The sequence below is a fragment of the Odontesthes bonariensis genome, chromosome 13 (genome assembly GCF_027942865.1).
Source record: "Odontesthes bonariensis isolate fOdoBon6 chromosome 13, fOdoBon6.hap1, whole genome shotgun sequence".
NCBI lineage: Eukaryota > Metazoa > Chordata > Actinopteri > Atheriniformes > Atherinopsidae > Odontesthes > Odontesthes bonariensis.
In genome coordinates, this window is record NC_134518.1 from 8,598,332 (window position 1) to 8,621,525 (window position 23,194).

Below are 23,194 nucleotides of genomic sequence, written 5' to 3' on the forward strand. Positions count from 1 at the left end.
TCATAACTTACGCATTTAGTCTGTCTGCAGTTGTTAGCCATGCCGTTTCTTCGCTTTATTGATAGCAGCTGTATTACCATTTCTGGTGATGACACTTTTAAAATCCTCATACAGCTCCATAAGCATTATTTGTTCAGTTGACGAAAAAATAACAGCACTTGTCTTGCTCTCATTTTCACAAAGATCTCCGTTTTTCCACCATCCACTCGTCAGGGCTTCTTACGTTCCTTGTGCACTCGCACTTAGCTAGGCTATGTAAGCCTCGCTTGGATTGGATTGGACCTAGATGCAGCTAAAATAGGGTGACCATATTTTCGTTTGGGAAAACCAGGACACCTTGGCGCGGAGGGGGGACGACGACGACGACGACTCATTTCCCATGCATATGGAGGATGATGCTGCTGCTTTAACAATATTATTATTATATTATATTATATTATATATAGAACATATATATATAGAAGGCTTTGTTTTGACGCCAACCCTCCCCATTAATCCGGGCTTGGGACCGGCACCTGTTTGAGCTGACTGCATCCAAGTGGCTGGGTTAGGCTAAACTATATACATTATTTGCAAAGATTGGAACAAATCATTTCGGAATGTTTAAACATAGAACATTGCGATGCAAACAAACTGGGAACTATATACACGTGTTTTTTTTTTTGTTGTTTATTTTTGTTTTTTTTGGTTGAGTGGGTGAGGGCCCTGGGCCCAGGGGCAGTTGCCCCGCCCGCCCCGCCTATAGCTCCGCCCCTGATGATAGGCCTACTCACTTAGCCTCAGTAATGAACAAAATAATGTCTGTTCTGTAGGCTATTGGGGGAAAAAAATTAACAAATGAGCTATTTTACAATCAGCTATTGGAAACAATAAATTTGCAAATTAGCCAATTTAACAAAAAATACCTCTTGTAGGCCTATATTAGAAAAAATAACTCAAAATGTACCAAAAAATAAAAAAAATATCAATAGACCATTTTTACTTTCCTGCTTAATCCTCGTCTTCCTCTTCATCTGGTTTTTCCTCCTCTTCGTCTGGTTTTTCTTCCTCGTCCTTTGCCCATTTATATTTTGCTGTAGAGCTGATCTTTTTCAGCAGTGTCTTGTGGCTCAACACGTACGTATGAAAGTCCTTGCAAGACACATTTTTGTAATTGTATTGCACAAATAGGATCCCTTTCAATGATTCAACTGAGAGCTGGTTCCTCTCCTTTGTCCACTGGCTCTGCATCAGTGAAAAAACTCTCTCCACATTTGCATTGTGAGGAGGAAGTGCAAAGACAAACTGTGCAATCTTCAGCAGTTCTGAGTAGTATGCAATACTTTTGGCCTTCTCAAAGTATTAGGTCCACTTCTGGTGCACCTGCAGGCCCATGAAGTTGTCGTCATCACTGCAGCTTTCCATGAATTTCTTCAGGTTGGCAACTTGGTCAAAGCATGTAACGTCATCAATTGGCACCCCCTTCCCTCCAAGGTACTTGATGCAGGCCTCCACATCATTCCACTTTGGTGGCTCACTCATGTCCATCCACATGAATGGTGAGAACTCTTCCATAGGTGTCAACCATTTCTCCAGATACTCCAAACATGAACTATACATGCCAAAATAGCAGTACTCTTTGAGGGACTCTTTGAGGGACAGTGTAGATGTGGAAGTACTGGTAGATTTTAAAAATTATATTTTCAATGTCCACATCAAGTCTGTCTGCCCCGTGATGGACACAGTTGTTAAGGATATGTGCTGGGCAACCCACGCCAATCAATGTTTTGTTTTGTAGCATTCTCTTCAAATGTGCAAATACATTATTTCCTCCTTCGTCACGCCGGGTTCCACCAAAATTAGTGTTACAATTGTCGCCGGTAAATGCGACGCATTTGGAAGCCAAATTGTTTTTTGCCAATGTTTCCATTAGGTAATTGGTGATGGTGGTTGCAGTCTCGTTGGGTGTATCTTGCACATGAATTAGTTTACTCTGAACACCACCCTCCTTCCAATCAAAATACTGAATAATTATGGGGCAGATTTTCACCGCACCATGATTGCTCCCATCAGTACTTAAGGCGGTAGCATGGTTGCCGCGTCTGTCACGGCGGTGGTGGACCGTGACGTCAAAATGACGTTTCAGGCCTGGCGCTTCCCTTGAACAGACGGCGCAGCGCGTTGTCGTGCACCAGTCGATTTTTGTAACTTGGCGGCGCCGAGCACAACGAACCGGATGGACCGATGTGAGACCAGGCTCAGTGAGGAGGTGCGTTTGTACAGGCAGCTGTACGAAACTGCAGTGAAACAGCACAGGGAGCACGTAAACTCCCAAAACTGGTGCACAGAGATGGGCAGAACTTTGGGGAAAGAGGGAGAGTTCTGTAAGAATGTGTGGAAGAAGCTGCGGGACAGATACGTGAAGGCAAAGAAGAGGGCAGAGACTCTGTTGATGCCGGGGGCTTCAAACCTTCACCTCTTAACTGAATTAAAAAATTAAAATGATCCGAAAACTGCAGCAGTATCATTAATTACAGTATTCTTGCTCTTGACAGCGGCATTGTTTTCTTCTCCACTTTCGTGGTTGTAGAGTAGAGGTAACCTTCACGTAGCAGCGCCACCTCTGTGACGGAGAAAATTGCAACTACTGGCGCGCAACGACTTGCGCCACTATATAGGGTCCTATGGCGGGCACGAACTCGTGACGTCATCAACACCGCTCGCGCGAGCAGACGCGGCAACCATGCTAGAGCCTTTACACCACAATATGGGATGTCTTTTAGCGCTTCGTGCGCCACTTCTACAGAATGCGGTGCCAGTACACCATCAACAATAGCCTCGGTCTTAGTTCGGGCACAACTAAACTTTTTGGCAGTGTCTGAATCGGGGAGGGTCTTTTTCAGCAATGAACAAGTGCAGTCCATAGATCTATAACTGTTGTGGTGTTTCACTGTGTGAAATGACCATGCAGCCTCCGGCGCTGCATGCACTGCATCCTCGTTCCCTGGTTTAACAAAGTACTGTGTGATCGAGCTAGCACTACTCTCGCCTCGGACAGCTGTTTTGTGCTTCTCGGTGTCCAGGTGGCTTTTCAGATCTCTTGCACCAGGGGCGGAGCTACAGGGGTGGCTATGGGGGCATTTGACCCCCTTGAAATCTGATTGGCTACCCCAAGTGCCCCCCCCAGATGATTGACATGTTACCGCACCGCAAAAAGCCAGTTACATTGAAGTCGGTGACTGCGAGTTTCCTCCTGTACAGTAGATGTCGCAATGCATGCGCTGCAATCCACATCCCCTACATAACGGGTGTCTATGACAAAGAAGAAGAAGGAGCCACTGAGTGAAACAGAAAAGGCTACACGCTCCTTGTGAAATACCACAGATTCTCTATGGCCGTTTCTCAATACCAAGAATGCAAAGAACAGACTTGTGTTCTTGAGGAGAATGTTCTTGCTAGTCAACCTCGGAAGAATGAACTCGGGAGATCACAAGTACACACGCTCCGTTTTCAGTTTTGAGACGATGCGTTCTTCGTACACGAGGCAGCCTGCTCTGATTAAACAGCTGGGCTTTTTCATCCAAGTGCTCTCTCTCGCGTCTCTCTGTGTGTGTGTGCGTGTGTGTGACAAGTTTGAGGCGCAGAATTCTTCCGAACAAAATTGTAAATAGCTGGTATTAAGACAAATTAACGATAAAATCGGGATCTAAAGGGCTACTTTCTCGCCTCAAAATGTTTTAAACGTGGATAAAGTGATATATTTAAAGAGTTTAGAGCTAAAATGAAATCAGCTTCAGCCTGTTGATTTCGGCTCGGGTAGGAGCGCAGTGCATTGTGGGATATTTGCGCTGACAAGTTAGCTACCAATGCATCCTCGGTAAAATGGGCGTGTCGAGAACACATCCGGGAACTTTCACCGTTCTCGGCGAAATGCGAACTTGTGTATTGGGACAGTACTTGGGCTGCGACTGATGACGTTTCACAAGAACACAAGTACGGACAAGAACGTATATTGAGAAACGGCCTATTAATACACTCAGCGTCGGGCCATTTGGCCCCCAATTTAGCCTAAAATGCCCCCAAAAATCATGCTCGAGGGGCCAAAATTGCCCCCAAGTTTTTGAAACAAATATTTGTACATTATTATAATGTGACATTAAACTACAATTTTTATTTTCATTAATTTACCGTCGCGTCTCTTTATTCTCCTGATGGAATGTAAATAAACGATTATTAAGCGAGCGGCGGGAGTAGTTGGGTTTCCATCCAAGTCGTATCGAATTTAAGAGCGTATTTTGTGAGAATACGCAAAAAGCAAAGCGAATTTATGTGTTTTTATTTATTCGCAAAACCTGCTTCCATAACAAAAATGCGCATTTTCCTTTTATCGATACACTGACAAATCCACCCCCTCCAAGCGTAAAAACTTGTTTGCGAATTGCATTTGGTAACGGTGCCAGATCCTCCAGCCCCACCAGATTCAAAGGTGACGAAAAGGTGCACCTTGCCATCCACTATTGAGAAATGGAAAATCGACTGGCTTGGTGTGGAAGTGGTTGACAAGAACACGGTAATCTTCTGTAAAGCCTGCAGAGCTCATCCACCTAAACACGGTTTTGGACTTGGGAACTCGGGAAATGACTTAATCAAAGGAAGCAACCAGGTCAAAAAATACAATGCACATCACCAGACAACGAAACACCGCTTATGGTAAGTGACAACAGACGCTAACTTTTAAGACTTCATCACATCTTTTGTGTGGCTCGTTAGCTAAGGTGTCGAGTTGATAGCTATGGTCACCGTCTAGATCCTGCAGCAACATACGGCTCTTAGGCAAACACTGAGAGCCGTATGTTGCTGCAGGATGTAGACGGTGACCTTAGCGTTAGGCTAGCATCAACTCGACACCATAGTTGAGTTGTGTAGTTTGGACTGTGTCACGACCTGTACTCTTGCTTTGTATACACGACGTTGCCTAGCAACGTTGTGCATGCGCATTATATCCTGCTCCGCTCCCGAGTTTTAGCTCTGGTTTTAGTACTGTAGTAGGCTATTCATGGGAAACGCATGAATAGCACGTTAAGGTCTCGGCCAAGTCGTAATTAAAAGCAGTTCTTCATTATTTAAGTAAAGAACGTGTAATCTATAGAGTCGATTTAGAGTCGGGGGGGGGGGGGTGCTCAGCCCTAGGTTTTCAGCTTACTTTTATGTTTATGAGGGGCCAGGCAGCCTACCAGTTTTGTTCTCATTGTCATAGAAGGCTAAAATTGTTTAAATCAAACCAATACTGATGTCAGTTTTCTTACGGCTGTCTCCTGTTTTCTGTCTGTACCTACTACTTCCACACTTCTCTCTGTAAAAGAAATGGCAAGCTTTACATTTATTTGGGTTGGCAGACGGCAAAGTAATGATGACGTTGTGCATTTAAGTGTGGAGTCCAGGAGGGCACGTGCCCTTAACATGGATGATTTTGTCAGTCATTTTGCCACTTCTCATCAAAATAGAAGAATTATGCTTTTTTGAAGCTAAGATGGTTATGGCCATGCTCTGCCCTGTGTCCTACTTACATATGCAGTATGTTCTATTTAGTTAAAACCCTAGAAGGTAGAAGATCTATGCTTTGTTGAAGCTAAGATGGGTATTGTTTGTCTCTGGTTATGGCCATGCTCTGCACTGTGTCCTACTTACCTGTGTAGTATGTTTTGCTTAGTTAAAACCTTGTCAGTCTTTGTATGTCATGTCAAATTGTTGGCAGTTTACTTTTTTGTTTTGGTTTTGGGTTTTTTGTTTGTTTTTTTGCTGACAATTGAGGGACTGCTGACTGTGTGAACAACACCTGTGTGTGAGAGTAACTGTGTAACAGACCCAGTGTCTGAGTAACTGTGTGACTCAGTTATTATGTGCATTTTAGTTTCTGTCAATGGTATCAGGGTGTTGGTAAATGCACCATATTCATTTTGTACATAAATAAACTAAAAATTGCACTCAAAATGGCATCTTCTGTCTGCTTAATACGTGGCTACTTAAACATTATTGCAAATTGAAATGACTGTTTATAGGTTTATATAAGAAAGATCAATACACATTAATTAACTTGTAAAGGCACCAGAAATAATCACTTCACATCTTTCATCTGTAGTCCCTGGAAATTGTGTGTGTGTATATATGTATATATATATAGTATAAGACAAAAATTATCACAAGTCATGACATATCAAAGAAGAACACAAGACAAGAGAACAACATGCGTAAGTCCATATAGGAATAAATAATAATAATAATACAATAATAATAAACAGATATACATTACTCAATTACTAACAGATGGTTTGATGTTCTTCTGGTGCCACATTACTGTTAGCGCATAAACTTATTTGTGTGTGGTGTAAACCATTGACCCCCTGAAAAACACTTGGCCACCCCATTGCTACCCCAAGAAAAAAAGTCTAGTTCCGCCACTGTCTTGCACCTCCATTGGACACCGAGACATATGTGCCTGCTTTGGACACTGTGCACAAGGCTTCACATTTGTCTCGACCCGGTCTGAAAGCGGGGAAACTCTTTCGTAAATCGTCGGTAAACGTGCATTTGTGCTTCAGCATGTTTGCTGCTTGCCTACTGCAGGGCCATATTAAGTCAATGTGGTGCCCCTGGGCACTAAACCTCAAGTGCCCCCCGCCCCCCCCCCCCACGAAACCACGAAAGGTTGGTATCACGTGCACCTTTATAAAATCACACATTAAGAAGATGTGAAAATCTGCAGATAAGCCGCACCTGTGTCACCCACACAGGTGTCACACATCCTTACGTCCCCCATAATTTTCCTTGATGGAGAAATTATCCAGGTTCTTAACTCCCAATGTGACATATATGTCACATTACAGATCTCTGACAGTGGGGGGTGGTATTCTGGAAAAAAAATTCTGAAATGGGTTCTATGTGGTCTATTTAGTCTGTGTTATAAACCCTTTAATTTTCATTTAAGTAGAAATGGGTCTGGGTTCTTATGGGCTAATACAATAAAGTTCTGTGTGACCAATTATTAACGGAGGAATTAGTTTGAAGAATTTTTATTTTTTACCCACCACCACCACACATTGCCTTCACATCTGTGAGAAACACTGCACGCACACTTAAAAACTTAACCACAGCCACAATGCGTCGCAACACCTCTCTCCAATACTTCGCCGCATCCTCTTTTTGTTGTCTGAGAACAACATCAACCGTACCCGCATTCCGTGACCTCCTGAGAAGTGCGAGCAGACACTCGCGGTGGCTTGCGCTCTTCTCATGGGCTGTGACTGTCCGGGTGTTTCCAGTCACTGTACCCCTCGGTGAACATCGATCTAAAACTGGAACATTTTTAATTGCCGCTAAACGTCTGGAGTCTTTCTCTTTTTTTTATTTTTCTCTTCGCACAACCACTCAATTGATGTCTATCCATTTTTTTTGTTTTTTTTACCGCGTTTTTTAAAAAACATGATACATTTCACCATAGGTGGACTGGCTCAACTGACAGGTTGAGGGAGGGGGGGTTAATGTTCACATTAGGCCACTATTGCTCAGAATTATGATATATCGTTGCTGTTCTTATCACATTAGTTTTAATAATGAATTTTATATGAATATTTATGTCAAGTGTAACCATTTTAAGTGTACAAACATTCATGAAAAAACTATTTTTAAAGTTTGTCATGTGGTGCCCCCCCACTGGCTGTGAATGGTTGGTGCCCCTGGGCACTGTGCCGCAGGCCCATATAGTTAATCCGGCCTTGCCTACTGACAGTCACGCGGTCTTCTGATTAAGAAGGCTGCCTGCACAGACGCGGGTCAGGGATTACGTCAGACGCAGCGCCGTGTGCAGTGCCCTAGTGCCTGTAAATTTAATGGGCCAAAGAAGGTAATTTAAAAACCAGGACATTTCCTCACTTTCTAAAAAAAATCCGGGACAGGACGTGAAATACGGACATGTCCCGGGAAATACGGACGTTTGGTCACCCTAGCTAAAATGTCTTCGAGGAACGACTTGAGGCTTAAATGGGAGATGGCGCTAGTTCAAGCGACGCTTTCCGGCTATAGCCTGGCTTTCTTTAGCTACTTTCTAGGAATACCCCCCTGTTGTGGATCGAGAATCACAGATGTCGTTAGAAAAGCAAACACAACCAAGATAAATAGGAGAACACATCTCATGACTGATAACCACATTGTATGCGGTTCTCTAATGCAAAAAAAAAAATTGGAGAAGTTGTGCCAAAATCATAAATATAAGGGAATTTTATTTGCATTAGAATTCATTGCAATGATGCAAAAGTAAGCCACACATCTAGTCAGTGGATAATGACCCGTTCATGTGCGTATTTTAACTTCGATAAAAACAAAGACATAATGGAAAACATTCGACAACTCAGTGTTTACCAAATCATAAGATAAGTAGGTAGGTGTATTTGTGGGCGATTGGTTATAAAAATTAATGAGGCATCGATAAGAGAACATACTAAAAAGTGTTATCGATTACACAAATATGCCAGTGATAGTAATTCATATGTATGAGCAGGATAAGTAACATTTGCAATGGTTTTCATAGAACAGCCATTTTATGTCTGGAGGTTAAAAAAAAAATGAATAAATACCACGACACCTCTGACAAACGGCATGATGGAGATGTCGTGGCGTATCTTATAAGTTAACAGCTTCTTCAACACCGGAACGAAATTCTAAACCTTTACAATTTGAAGCCCGCTTCAAAAATAACTGAAGAAGTCTCTGACTGATGCACTTTAAAAAATAAATAATAATAAAAAAAAATTCTCTCACATCCCGTCGAATTGGGAACACAAAATCGTTTTTGTTCCAGTTAACATAATCAACATGACACACCAAATCATTTCACCCGTTAATTTCTCCGGTCATTTAGCAGACTGAAGACCAGAGGAAGACACAGTCCGGCCCAGTTTGGTCAGCTGACAGGTGGCTTACATAGGACTCCGTCCTGTCAGGACTCCTTTAAGACAATCCTTCACCGACTGATCCGCGTCAGACATTTAAATTACACTGAAACATTAAAGAAAAAAATGTAAGTCAGTAATACTGACTTGAACGACCATTTCACTTGAAAACAGCTTCTTTTTTTTTTCTTTTTTAAAAGAAAATCGACACTCAAAATCTGGATCAGACTTAAAACCTTTTTTAGGTTCAACTTGGCTTGAGTTGGATGTGGCAAAGAAAAAAAAACAACAAAAAAACCCTTCATTTTGTAGCAGAGATGAATTAAACTGCTATCGATCATTTAATATGCCAATGCTAACAGGCGGAAAGCTCTCTGCATTTACATCCTTTGCTCCTCGAGCAGCACAGTGTGTCAAATACAACACCAGATATCTCCCACTTGTTATTTTCTTCTGCGTCACTCCTTGTTCACCATTTGGTTGTGCTGTTCTGCACTTCAGTGTCCACTTTTAAAAATGGGTCTAAAGGAGGAAGTGGTCAGCGGTAGAGGTCATTGGGGGTCAGCTGGGGCAGAAGGAGCAGTGGATGCCTCCTGTCAGGTCGGCGATGGCTCCCTCTTTGACAAGCCTCTGGAGGAACTCAGTTTCTCTGTCCACGTTGTGCATCTTCTGCTGCTGCATGACGCTCATGGGCAGGTGGTCGTAGTAGTGTAGTGGCACGTCTCGATGTGAGAGGTTGTAGCCGAAGCCTGCCAGGCTGACCTCGTCGCACAGCAGGCTGGCGAGATTCAGTGCGGAGACACCCAGGGTTGGAATGTTCTGCAGAAGAGAAAACACAGAGCAAAAAAAAAAAAAAAAATCTCCTTACGGCAATTTAAAGAAATAAAAAAATAAAACTAACAGTTCCACAGTTTCTATGAAGCTTTAAGTAGTCTGAAAAGAAAGCGTGTCTACTAAGGTATAACCGTCAATAGAAATAAAAAAAGGAAAGGCCAATGGGATGAAAAATGTACAGTTTCATTTGGTCTATTATTGGTCACGAATATTGATTCATGTCGTTGTTGCAATATTCAAAAAGTAACACAAGGAGGAGATGTTGTTGTTGTTGTTAGCTGACAGATCTGGATATTCAGAGCTGCCACTCTGATTCACAGTCTTGTTTTCCTCCGGCAGACACAAATCTCTCTCTTTACTGGAGAGATTTTTTAAAAAGTTTGCATTGTGTTTATTTAGAAGTCGCGTCCCCATCGCAGTAAAAAGACCGCCTCAGTTTCTGGTATGTGCAGTGTCTGTTACCTGGTCCCATCCCCACAGGCGTGGTCTGGGTTTGGGGTATTTCAGGAGGTCTAATGCGGTCTCTCTAATGACGTTGGGGTTCAGAAGTCTGACCATCTGGGGCTGAAGAGGGATTTCACTTGGAACCTTCTGCCAGAAGAAGAGCCAGTCCCACAGAGGCTGCAACACAAAGCACAAGTTTGTGTTCCATCACGATACCGCAGGATGACAGCGAGCCTGCTGTAGCACTGGTTAATGGGCACGTCCACTTCCAAACACACTGCCTGAACTTGTGTGGAGCTTTTCACCGTCGCCATGCAATCAGCAGATGGTTGAATGTCAACAAGGTTTTTATCTGAATGGAAGCAGCTGCTTCATGCAAACGCACTTTTATCTGGATTTACCATCATCCACAGGATGTGTAGTTCTGTGCAAAATGTCTTAAACCACCTGTAATGTTTTTTTTGTTATATTGTGAGGAAAACAGGACCTGAATAAATAAATAAATAAATACATGCATAAATACTTAAATAGAAATGCTGTATATAAGGCAAAAAGCTGAGTTTGTACAATTCTAATGAGCTTGAAAGTCAGTATTTGGTCTGAGCTCAGTCTGAACCCTCTTAGACGAGCTTTCTGTCATTTCTTTAAGTAGTCTTCAGGAATAGTTCTCCAGGCTTCTTGAAGGACGTCCCAAAGCTCTTCTTTGGATGTTGACTGCCTTTTGTTCCGTTCTCTGTCAAGATGATCCCACACTGCTTCAGTAATGTTGAGGTCAGCTGCAGATCGTTTTTTTTAAGGACACACTGCACACCATGCTGAGAAATGCCAAGTTTTCAGCTAATAGCTCTTTGGGAATCACCTTGTTGGTACAAAAATACTATTTTCTGTCTGTCAAACTGTGTCTTAGACGCAACTAAAGAAATGGGAACAGATGATGTGTCTCTTTGTCAGGCTGCGAGTAACAAAGCACCTAACGATACAATTCAAAGCTGGTTCTTTGTTATGTTGTCCATTATGTGTAGACTACGCTGATTTATCACATGGGTTAGGTGCCTTTTCTTAATACCTCAATGATTCATACTTCAGTGTAAAGTGGCTTTAAACAAATAAAACACTTTCCACAGAAAACCGTCAGGTAAATGAGTGAATCATCAGCTAATGTTCTTCAGAAAGCCTGGGGAACTGTGGCTCGAGACTTTAAGTGATTTTTAAATGATGAAACCATTAAAGGGAAGTCTGGCCGCTTGGAGGCTGAATGTGAAGAAACGAGGGGTGGATTAAGATTTTGCACAGCACTGTGTGAAACATGATCAATTATTACATAAAACTCTAAATTTGAACGCTTATGATTAAAACCAACCATTAAAAAAAGCCGAAGATTATCTTCCACTTAGACCCGCTGCATGATAGCTTGATCTCCACTCAATCAAAGCACCAATCAGCTGATGCCTACACCTCTGGCACTCACCACAGCCCGCTTCTTCATCATAGCAGAGGTCCAGCCGATGTCTACTCCTTTATACACCACAGCCACAAACACAGTTTCTGGGTCTGTGTCGATCCAGTGGAGTGGCGTGCCCTCCGGATAACTCATCCTGATGCTGGTTCGAGATCCAACGTCACCGCTGAACTCTCCCAGAGGACCCCGGTTTAACCTGACAGACAAAAAGGGACTGATCGGAAAGTCAAACATGGACTCTGCATGCGTGATGAGCAGCAAGGAGCGCATCAGTGCTGATAACATCTGTGACAGACAAACTGGGTGAATAAAGTCCAATCAGCACAGCTGTAATTCTAACCTGATAACCACATCAAATTGGTCGATCAGAGGGCCCAGCTCCAAACCTTTGAGGATGCCTCCATTTCCCAGGACCACACAGCGGCGACATGTTCCCGACGGTCTCCCTGGCAGCGGCGCAGAGTCAGAGGCTGGAAGCTGGAAACAGGTGGAGTCATTAACTATGTACTCAGAGAAGCCCTCACAGGAACACACTGAACTCAGATAAAGGCCAAAGTTTTACTTACTAACCTGGATGTAAATTACAATAAAAAGAACCCAGGATGGAACTGGACAGCCAGCATTAACCCATTGAGGCCGGGAAAGCATTGCAGCATTTCTACCTTTAAAGCCGGGGGCGCTGTTGCGTTATTCTACATTTAAGGCCGGGAAAGCGTACACGTCTTTTTTCATGTATAAGGTTGTTTTGCACCAATTATTGACCTCTGCGCCAATTAAATGCATTATAATAGACACGTGAGAGTGTCGTCATGTTCCTCGTGTCATTGTTTTGAAATTAAGTTACATTGAACAAGCATGGAGGACTTTCAGTGGGAAGACATTTCAGACTGTAGCGATTGTGAGGAGTTTCTTGGCTTTGATGATGCTGATGAACGTGCTGACCCAATTGATAGAGATTTATGGCTAGCACATATGTTTGAAGATGATGATAATGACGAGGATGATTTTGAAGGGTTTGAATGTGAGTGGAAGACCGACAATTACCACCGTAATCGACGGAGAGATTTCAACCGCACACCAGGGGTGAAAGTCGATTTACCTGCAGATGCCACACCGTTGCAGGCATTTAATCATATTTTACTGAGGAGCTTCGGGCGCATCTCGTTTCCGAGACGAATAGATACAGTGACCAGGTACTTCAGACTACAGCTCGAGCAAAGATGGAATGTGTATGGGCATTCCAATAAGAATGGCCTGGGAACGCCTCGGGGTCCCCCCAGAAGAGCTGGAGGAAGTGGCCGGGGGACAGGACGTCTGGGTTTCTCTGCTCAAGCTGCTGCCCCCGCGACCCGACCCCCGGACAAGCGGAAGATGATGGATGGATGGTGTATGGGCATGGGACTCCTTGTGCTGCCAGTACGAAAAGATTACTGGCAATAAAATAAATATATAAATAGATAAATAAATAATTTAAATATAAAATTAAATTAGATTTTATTACTGTTTTCTAATTGAAAATAGCGCTGTTCCTGCACTTTACTTTTTACATTTTCTATTTTCGTGAAGGTGTATGTAAATAAACTCAATTTCCAAAGAAAGCCACAGGTGTAAGCTCTCAAATACTTTTTCTATCTGCTACAGAGGCTGAGAAATCAATAATTTAGTAGGCGTTGACACAATTGCTGAATTTCCAGAAAAACTTCAGGTTTTAGGGGGTCTTTCTGAAATCGCCCATAGGTTTTACAGGCATTCTTTTCCAGGCGTTTTAGGCCTAAATGGGTTAAGGAGCAGAAAGCAGACCTGCTCGGGTATACACCTTTTTAAGGCTTAATAAACAAACAAGAGCTATTTAGCAATCAACAAGCATCTACAACTAACATCTTACCAACAGTGTCCGGTTGAACAGTACTTAGGTTTACGTTAGGTGTAGTTTCACTTTTTACTGGTGACAGCTTAGTGTCATATGTCGCTGTTGTTCTGGCGCGGTCGTCTGTTCCTTAGCTGACAAAAAAATGCTTCAGAAAAAAAGAAAAAAAAAAAGGATGGGAGGTGTTTTTTCCCCTGCTATTTGACTGTGTCCTGTAGCCTGTGGTGGTCTGCGACGGGACTTTAAAACAGGAAGTCCCTGGTTGCAAAGAAGTGTGAAAATAATAACTCTGCAAAGATTTCAGCCATCAAAATGAGTAAAAACTCTCCTCGTTCAGAAATGCAACATTTGCACTTTTCTTCGCCCAAACGGACTGCAAAAAGAACCAAATGTGCATCTGGTACAGGTAACTGGCTGAAGATCGACTTGTGAACACGAGATGGCGCTGCTGACGAGGTCGACTCACAGAAATGGGCAGAATCCAGCTGCCACACAAGTGAACACCTTCCTCATTTTTCTCATAACATTCAGGCAGTGTCAAATTATCTTTGTTGAAGGATTTGAAGTTTAAATCTTTTTAAACATAAAGATCTCAATAGAAACCAATAGTTTGTAATATCTATATTCAGAAAGGGAGAATTTCTAACTGCCACCTGCAAAGCTTCACTCTGATCTTGTTTTCCAGGCCAGATTTTCAGATTCCTATATGATACTTGCGCATGTGTCGCAGCTAAAATCTATCTCGCCTCAAACTTCCTGCCAGCAGGTGAGGCTGGAGGCTCACAACCTTCCTCTGAACTGGCAGGACATGAGCGGACGTGTTCTGTAGAAGACGGCTTTCTCTGTTGTGGTAGAAACTGTTCTCACATTGTTGGAATTAGTTTGGGGAATAGGTCATTAATCACTGATCGCTGTTAATCATTTATGTGCTGAGGCCTCGGGCTTTTGAAGTTGTAACCGAACACACCAGCTGGGTTTTTCCACACAGCCAGGAACAGGAGCTCAGCCTCACACCCTTCACTCAACCAAGGAGAAAACCAGTAAAGCTCCATATCAGGTACAGATAATCAGTCTCATTGCACAAAAGAACTCGCTGCACATATCTCCGCTCTGGTTACGAAAGCTTCAGAAAAACCATTTAAAGATAAATGGAAGAAGGTTCAACTCCACTGTCAGGTTTTTGTAAACTTCTGCAGAGGAGCAAAAGAGAGCATCCTAACTGCAAACAACACAGGAAGGCTCTAAAATCGGGGGTCAGGTACACTAAGGGTTAAAAGTCAACAAAACCACAAACTCCACCCAGCTGACCATCTGGAAAGGAACACAGAAGTAGAAGCAGCCCTGACAGCAGGCTTGGGGGCCGTTTCCGTCCTCAGGAGGAGACACCACTGAGGTCCTCCCTCCACCACAAAATTGTATAAAATTGTATTTGAGCAACTTTCAGCTGCATACTAGCTCAATTATAACTTGGTAAAACAAAAAAAATAAATCATAGTCGCATTCACCAGCTGCAGCAGATCCTTCACTTTGTCTTGAAGCCCTGTGAACCCGAATGGCGGCGAGAACAGGAACAGGTCGTCGGGGAGCGGATTGTCTCTCCACAGGAAGGGCTGGGTCGACTGACCTGAAGCTGGAAGTAGAGCCAACAGTTTTGCCCTGGTGCCGCCGGGATGACACGGATCCTCCAGGACTCTGTGCACGTGCTCGTGCACGAGCTGCCGGGGAAAACAGAGACTATGAGCAAAGATCCTCTGACAGAGGCACAATAACACCCGCTGGTTATAATAAATCGTTTTCTATAAAGTCATGACCCGACTGAGCAAGTTGGAAGATATTTTACTTTCTGTGTCATCATCATACAGAACAGACACGTGTGCTCAGCTCAGTTGACCACTAGTTATTTTGCACCGCTTCTCATCACGCATAAAAACTGCAATGTCATCCTGAACAGCTTTTAACCCACTAAGACCAGACACACCCTCCAGCAATGTAAACTGAAATACCAAAATGTTGTTTCAGGTCCGTTAAAGTTAACACAATAGATGGTGTGTGTGTGTCTGAGGTTTTATGTATCAGAGCATAACACAAAGAAAAATCACAGTCCTGTGTAAGAGCTGGTGTTAAAAGAAGCTTGACTCTGGGCCTGTTTCAGGTGTGTGAGGACCAGTTTTAAATGGGACGCCTTTCAGATGGCTCCCAGTGCAGGAACACATCATTCAGAGAGATGGTTAGAGGCGCTCCGCTGCATGACAGACTGCGGGACATTTCCATTTCTCTGTTCTGACATGTCATAGCCTCCAGCTCTCAATAAAAAGACACAACAGGAACAAGTTGATCCTCCATTTTCCCAGCTTATGTCCATATAACTGTTTGCCTCAGGAAAAAAAAAAGAAAAACGAAAATTATTAAAAAAAAAAAATAATAATCTAACCATGTTGACATCTTTCTGAAAAGATAAGAGATTTTCAAATCTGTGTTTCAGGCAGCCCGATGTGGCTCTATATGTTTAACACTTATTGTGAACTGTTAAGAAAAGGCGCGTTTGCTGTTGCACGAACACCAGTCCTCATAAAGCCATTTCCAAACTACAGACAGAAAGATTATTTACAAGTGGAAAAGACTCAAGCCAATCTTTCCAGGAGTGGGCGTCCCAGCAAGTTCACCCCAAGATCAGACTGTGTAATGCTCAGAGAAACTGTGAAAAAGCCCAAGAGCTACATCTCAGACTCTCAGTTAGCATGTTAAATGTTAAAGTTCATGATAGTACAGTTGGAAACAGACTGAACAAGTATGACTTGTTTGGAAGGGCTGCAGGAGAAAGCCTCTTCTCTCTAAACAGAACATGGCAGCACAGCTTAGGTTTGTAAAGTTACATCTGAACAAACCACAAGACTTCTGGAACAATGGGCCTTATGCAACAACCGTTCGTACGCACAGATTTGTTCTTAAATCGTGCGTACGAGTGATTTAAGAGTATTTGCGCATTTTAAGTTTTCTTTCAGGTACGAACAGAATTTACGAGTGATCCAGACCTGTTGTAGAAGTTTCGTATAATAGTCAGCTGTTATTCGAATCAAGTTTGCTTGACTAATGGATTGTACATTAAATTACTTTGAAGCAAACATAAATAAACATATACATTAGACCCCATAATGATGCTGACATTATTCTGTTGGACTTAAATTATGCACTAATTGAAGGTTAATTTGTATATAACAAGGTTAATGGGAAGTGTAACCAGCAACTGACTTGCTACTTTTGGATGCCTCACCGCATGTGTGCTCCGAGACCGTGTAGACAGACAAATGGCTGACATCGCGATTTAGATTGCCAAGGACTGTGGTGCTACAAATATGCAGCTTGCTAGAGCCACAACTCCAGAAAGAAACACGCCGATCAAACCCAAATTCCACCACACGTCCAGGTCCTCACCACCCTTGGATTTTTGGTCACGGAAACCTTTCAGAGGGAGATTGGAGACAGATTGGAGGTGTCCCAGTCCTCTGTGAGTCGTGCGCTCCCCTTGGTCATCAAAGCTCTCATCAGTTTATCATCCATGGTACATCAAATTCCCATACACCGCTGCCCAACAAGTACAAATTAAGAGGGACTTTCATGCCTTAGCTGGACTGCCAAACATAATCGGAGCACTAGACTGCACACATATATGCATCAAAGCACCCGTGCTGTTGTGGAGCGCACTGAGCTGAAGGCCAGGTGGGTGTGTCTCGATACAGCGGGGGGCAAACTGCTCTATAGCCAAGAGAAGGCATGCCAGATTTGCACAATATTGCCATGAACGAAGGTCTCCTACTACCTGAACCAGCCCAGGCAGACCAGAAGGTGTGGTGCCAGAAGACCCCCCTCATGGACCACCCCATCGAAGAGCCATCATGAACCAACAACTGATTGCACGGCTTTAGTTGCAGTCTTCTAGCGCCTGGCCATGGCGAGAATTTTTTATTTTTTTTTAAAGTCATTTTCATATCAAACCATTTCTTTTTTTATTTTGGTGACATTACGAACTACAGGGGACACGGTATTAACAGCACTCATAATTGCTACCCATTTCTTTGCTTTAGCAGGTTCCGTAATTCCACTGCTGACACTGATAAAAATGACAGATTTTCCTTTCTGGATCTCTGAAAGCTGAACTTCAATCTCAGAGCCCCTAAAGTTGTTCTTTTTACACCTTGATGCCATTCTCATGACTCAACACTCAACACTTCCCGGTACAGGAGCGAGGAAGCACAGCCTTATATGGTATAATTTTGGGTGTGGAATATGCAAATCTACCATCCTCAAAGACATGCACTTAAATACACACGAAGGTTGTTTACACAGTTTTTCCAAAGTTAAGAGCGTTTGTTAAATCTGACATGGCGTGTTCGTACGAGATCTTCATACGAAAAAAATTTGAGAAATTTAGAATAAAAATACGAAAATGTTCTTGCATGAGGCCCAATGTCCTTTGGACAGACCAGACCAAAGCGGAAATGTTTGGTCATGATGCACAGCAGCACGTTTGGAGAAAAGCAAACACAGCATATCAGCACGAACACCTCATACCAACTGTTAAAAGGAATGTTGCAAATCATTGAGACAGCTGGCATTCGGGCTTGAAAACAACGAACACTTTGTTTGCATTTCAGTAAAAGTCAATATTGTACAGCATTTTGACATATCTACATAAGCTGTTTAACTTTTTTTTTTCCATTTACAGCTCATGTAACTGCAGTGTTTTTGCCTTTGGTCTGCATTGTGGATGAGTATTCCACGTTAATGAGGTAGAACAACATTAACAGCTGCATTCCTCAGAAAAGCAAAGATCCACACTGCCTTCAGTTAAAAGGTGAGGTCCGTTGAGGGCGTGTCTGCACAGGTGCATTCCATTTATAATCTGACCCTGATAGCATGAACTCTCGGCTCAGCTTTTCTCACCTTTTTATGTGTGAGGTTGACGTGCCACTCAGCAGGTTTACTTGTTTCCGTCGGAGTCGTCGGTAGAGAGACCATCCCCAAACACAGCAAAAAGAAAAGCACAGCTGCAACCACCACCACACGCCTGGAGAGGGGGGAGAAATGGTTATGTTTGAAATGCTAAAGTAACAGCCAAACAAGACATACAGTAAACCATAAATAAACGTGTGAGCTTCCCAGCAGGTCATGGAAGCTGAAAGACTACAGAGAGCACCTCCAGTTCAAATCCAGACATAGATTTAGGCTCATCAACATGTTCCTGGAACAGTTAGAAACTTGAAGTCTCCTGAGCGGGCGGTCAGAAGTGTAGATGCCCTTTGAATGAGAACTCAAGAACCAACGTACAAAGTCCAGCTGCATTCTATTCAATAATTACTACTGCCTCCAGCTTCCCCATCACTGGACTGGACTGCATCGCGCCAAACGTTACTGAATCGTACGCGTAGCCTCTCAACACTGGGTGCAAGGACTATAAACGCGCTTGGGTAAGTGTTATAACTGCTGTTCACATCAGAAATCACTCAAACTGTGGGGGGAGATTATAGCTGGACGATTCTACCGAGCATCTCAGTAATGCCGCTGTGATAATGTGCACGTGAAACTGCAGAGGTCTTTGTTGAATCCTGTTGGTCTGCAGCGTTCGCCTCATGATGACACAAATAAAAGTAAAAGAACTGTTCTTACTCTGCATCTACTTGGGTGCGATTTCTGTAAGAATCTCTTCATATCGACCACAGGCAGCAGGGACACATTAACCAGGAGGAAGTGGAATAACTGACATTTAAAAAAAAAAAAAAAAAAAAAAGAAGATTTCCTTTCGTTTGTAGTCAAGGATCCATAACTTCTATGAATAATATTCCCTCCCAATGCCTGCAAATAGGTACAGCCTTTGCGAAAGAAACAGCACGAGGAGTCTCCAGCACTAAAACAAACAACGATTAGCACAAAGTACCTTTAGTACAGACTGACCTTTAACCTGCAAATGGCATCCCATAACTTCAGGGTGAACCTTATCTTCATTACCTGCAAGTCATTTAAACTAATGACTAACTTACAGGAAGACTCAGCCTTGTCTAAACAGAGCAGAACACTTGGAAAAGAACCAGTTTTAAACTGTATATTTAGGTACTTTGTGAAAGCTTCTAAATGGCATAATCTCCTCTTTCCTCGCAAACCAACTTTCATCTGATAAGCAGGAACTTAGCGTGACAGGGAGATGAACTTAAGGTGCAGAATTGATGCAACGGCAATCGTGGCAGCTACTTTTAAAACACACTTAGCCTGTGAGCGATTCATACAACAATGAGTTAGCTGTTAGCTGCCAATGACGCTGGTGAACCAGTGTTGGTTCAACTATTGCAGCTAAATCAGTAGCAATCAGAGCACTAACCATTTGGTTGTCACCTCTCAACCAAATGGACCACAGGAGTATGTAGTAGACTCAGATAAAAGGTGGAGCAGTGTCCTTTTTCTTTTAAATTAATGGGGCTAACAAAGAGGTTTTTTTTCAGAATCTAACTAATCTATAATTCTCATGATTTTCATACTGTTTGCTGAATGTAACATTTACACAGTGCCCACAATCCCCATGCAGGAAAACTACCGAGACATAAACAGTGAGTGATGAACAGTGGGAGTATTTGTGTATGCATCACCTGTGTGCTGTCCAGCGTACAGGAAGCCTCATGTTGTTCTAGTTCACCTGGGATCCTTGGAACTGCTCGGGTGTGTCCGCTGAAGCCTGGAGCCCTCTGGCCCTCAGGGGTCTTGTCCTGGACACACAGGGACAGACAGAGTTACTCAGCATGATGGAACAGAAAAAAAAAAAATCCCGATCATGCGGATGAAGTAAGGTTTCTGTACGGGACTACGCTTACTGTAGGAAAAACTGACAAAAATAGCAATACTGCTCTTCTCCGATGCACGTTAACATTGCGACATGCGATTGGATTTTGCACAAAAAGCTGCATGGAACTTTAATTCCTTTACTTTCAGTGACAGACACAGAAAGCAGTTTTGGAGGAAATGGTGAACGTAAACTGTGCTCTGATACCAAAATGATTCAACATTGGTTGATTTTAGCTCTCGGGTAACATCAGAAGTGGCCAAATCAGGAGATCTAATCAACGTTCGAAAAGTCTGGACAGACTATGTTTCAATATGAAACATGTATTGGCTTTAACAGCACAGGTGCACTGAAACTCCACAGAAGCCTCAGTGTTGTAAGCAAAGTTCCCTGAGATCTGTGAACTCTTAATGCTGTTCATCTCAGTAATAGTGCAATAATGACCTCCACAGGCATAGTGATTAAAAAAAAAAAAAGTTAAAACACACACGTAGATGATGATACAGAAACTTTCTCTATTCTTTTTAATCATCATTATCAAATGTTCTGGTGTTTAAAAGTCAGTTATTATACTTCACAACGCACCTGTTTGTGATATAAAACTAATGAAATAGCACAAAATGGCACCGAATGTTAAGCACGGATCAGGTCCCCCATTAAGCTTCCAAACACAACAGCCCCACGTAACTAGTCTTATTCTATTATAGTCTCTCTTTTTTTACTTTTTTCTCTCGTCAAAGTCAAATATGTGATACAGTTAGTTAAAGATAAGTTATTAAACGTCTGTGTATTAAAAAAGGGAGTACCTAAACACCGGAACGCACCGAAACGGACCCAGATTTAGCCAGATTAGTGATGGGATTTTCGGCTCTTTTTCGAGATGCGGCTCAAATCCGATTTTTTTGGCCCTATGCGACCTGTATCTGATCTTTTCATGACAGTCTGAACAGCACAGATCCGCAAACACTGGGCACGCTCGCTGCGTATGACGTCATCGTACGCTCTTCTGCGCATGCGGGATAGTATGGGGCGGTAAGCCGTTCACACAGCAGGCCACATAAAGGTCGCATTTAATTGCAATGTGAACGACCTCACAAAAAAAATCCGATTTCACAAAAATAAAAAAAAATAAAAAATCGTAATTGAGCATCAAGGCCTTCAGTCTGAACGTAGCCTTAGAGCCGGATCGTTTGTGACCGACACATCACTAAGCCAGATACACATTAAGAACTCTTGTAGAAGTCATCTGTAATATCCAATGATTATAACACCAAACTGTTTTTTACTATTGTGGTATTGCTGATGTGTTTTTGATATCTGTATGGATGTTTTCCAGTAATTAATAGTAATTGGTAATGAATGTTGAAAAGGTAAGCTTTTATTTTAGTAAAAGTTACCTAACCCAAGGTAACGTTTTGAACAACTTTTCATATTTTATGGAATAATTTGGTGTTATAATCATTGGATATTACATATACAGATGACTTCTACAAGAGTTTTTAATGTGTATCTGGCTAAATCTGGGTCCGTTCAGGTCCGTTTGGGTCAGTTTCTGTGTTTAGGTACTCCCTTCAAGAATGCTAAAAAGCGGCTCTGGGATGTGAAGTTGAGCACAATTGTTACGTCGCTGTTTATCTTTTTTTTAGAAAGGCTGCCAAACGGTCACTACTGTTCATATTTTCTGACGGCCACAACAATGAAAATCCTCCCAGCAACACGTTGACTTTATCAATGGCAAAAAAACATGCAGAATTCGTTCCGGTTGACTGTTTTTTGTTGTTTAGGATGAGAAGCGGTTAGCTGCAGCAGCCTGATATGCAAAGTCTGTGTCGCAGACAGCATGGGCACTCCTAAGAAAAAACGGAACCAACATGATAGTAAAATGTCGCGTTTTCTGTCACGTTTTCCATTAGAGGATAAACAAGGCGTCACAAAAGAGGCATATATATATATATATATATATTTTACAAATGCGTCCTGTCACGCAGCGGTGCGAGGTTGCGACTCGTCGTTGTAGCTGTAGCGAGTCGTTGCAAAAACGGGGTGAGGAGTAATAGCTTCCTTTCCAAAAAAACAAAGGCAAGGTCTCACAGCATGACTCGATTTAATAAGAATGGCCGCCACTTATTAACGTCAAAAACTAGCGCAAACGGCTGACCGTTATCGCTGCTTTACAGCCATAAACGCATTGAAACAAAGCAAAACCGTAACGCGTTAGGTTATCTCTAAAACTACCTTCGTTTTGTTTTTGTAAGGCGGTGTTTCGATTATTTACCCTTTCATAGATTCCCACGATTCATCATGACGTACAGTTAAGGTGGGATAAACGATAACTACAGCTCCCTCTGGTTAGATATTTATACCTCCCTCGGCCTCATCTTAGGAGACTGTGAAATAGTCAGCCAATCAGAAGGCGCAACACTCGTTATCACTTCCGCTTCCATCAACGACGTTTGAGCAGACCCAGAGTAGACCCTGCCTGTTCCAAGCAAGGAGGTCCTGGCTGCAGACCTACACTGTCAGGCCCCTACCTCCACTGTCAGGCAGAATATACCCTTAAGCTGTGGCAAGATATTTGTAGATTTATTTTAGATAATATATGCTGTGATTTGTAGCTCCTTCTGCAAAATGTCATTTTTGGTTTTATAAAGAGTGATCCTCCACTGTCAGGTCCGGAAATGCACGGCGTATATTTCAAAATAAATTCACGAATGCACTTCCGGTTGAATCGTTTTCCTCACAAATTAATTAATTAGTAAACAGTATGACATAAAATCTATCAATTCCCGGTCTATTGTATATATTGTTTTTATTTGTATAGTAAACTTTTGTTTGGTCAG

At 42.6% G+C, this 23,194-nt stretch overlaps 1 protein-coding gene across 2 annotated transcripts; it reads right to left on the minus strand.

Moving 5' to 3' along the window:
• Positions 1–8,224: 8,224 nt before the first annotated feature.
• On the minus strand, positions 8,225–22,746 carry st3gal5 (ST3 beta-galactoside alpha-2,3-sialyltransferase 5). Of its 2 annotated transcripts, XM_075480847.1 has the most exons (8): positions 22,630–22,746; positions 20,164–20,280; positions 18,470–18,593; positions 15,034–15,243; positions 12,002–12,138; positions 11,671–11,857; positions 10,221–10,379; positions 8,225–9,743 (listed from the first exon to the last, which is right to left on the minus strand). In XM_075480847.1, exons 2-8 carry the CDS (start codon positions 20,193–20,195, stop codon positions 9,486–9,488), a joined length of 1,107 nt encoding a protein of 368 aa, XP_075336962.1. In that variant the 5' UTR covers positions 20,196–20,280; positions 22,630–22,746; the 3' UTR covers positions 8,225–9,485. The 2 variants fall into 2 exon arrangements, with proteins under 2 accessions (XP_075336962.1, XP_075336963.1); XM_075480848.1 differs by lacking the exons at positions 18,470–18,593; positions 20,164–20,280; positions 22,630–22,746 and having other exon boundaries at positions 12,048–12,138; positions 15,034–15,123.
• Positions 22,747–23,194: the final 448 nt, after the last annotated feature.

What these genes read in the sequence shown, in the direction of transcription:
- st3gal5 (XM_075480847.1), bottom strand. Translation starts at nt 20,195, where the DNA reads ATGAGGCTTCCTGTACGCTGGACAGCACACAG. An exon ending in GTACGCTGGACAGCACACAG is followed by an intron (nt 18,594 to 20,163) that starts GTGATGCATACA and finishes CCCCCTCTCCAG; the next exon opens with GCGTGTGGTGGTGGTTGCAG. An exon ending in TGATGAAGAAGCGGGCTGTG is followed by an intron (nt 10,380 to 11,670) that starts GTGAGTGCCAGA and finishes TTTGTGTTGCAG; the next exon opens with CCTCTGTGGGACTGGCTCTT.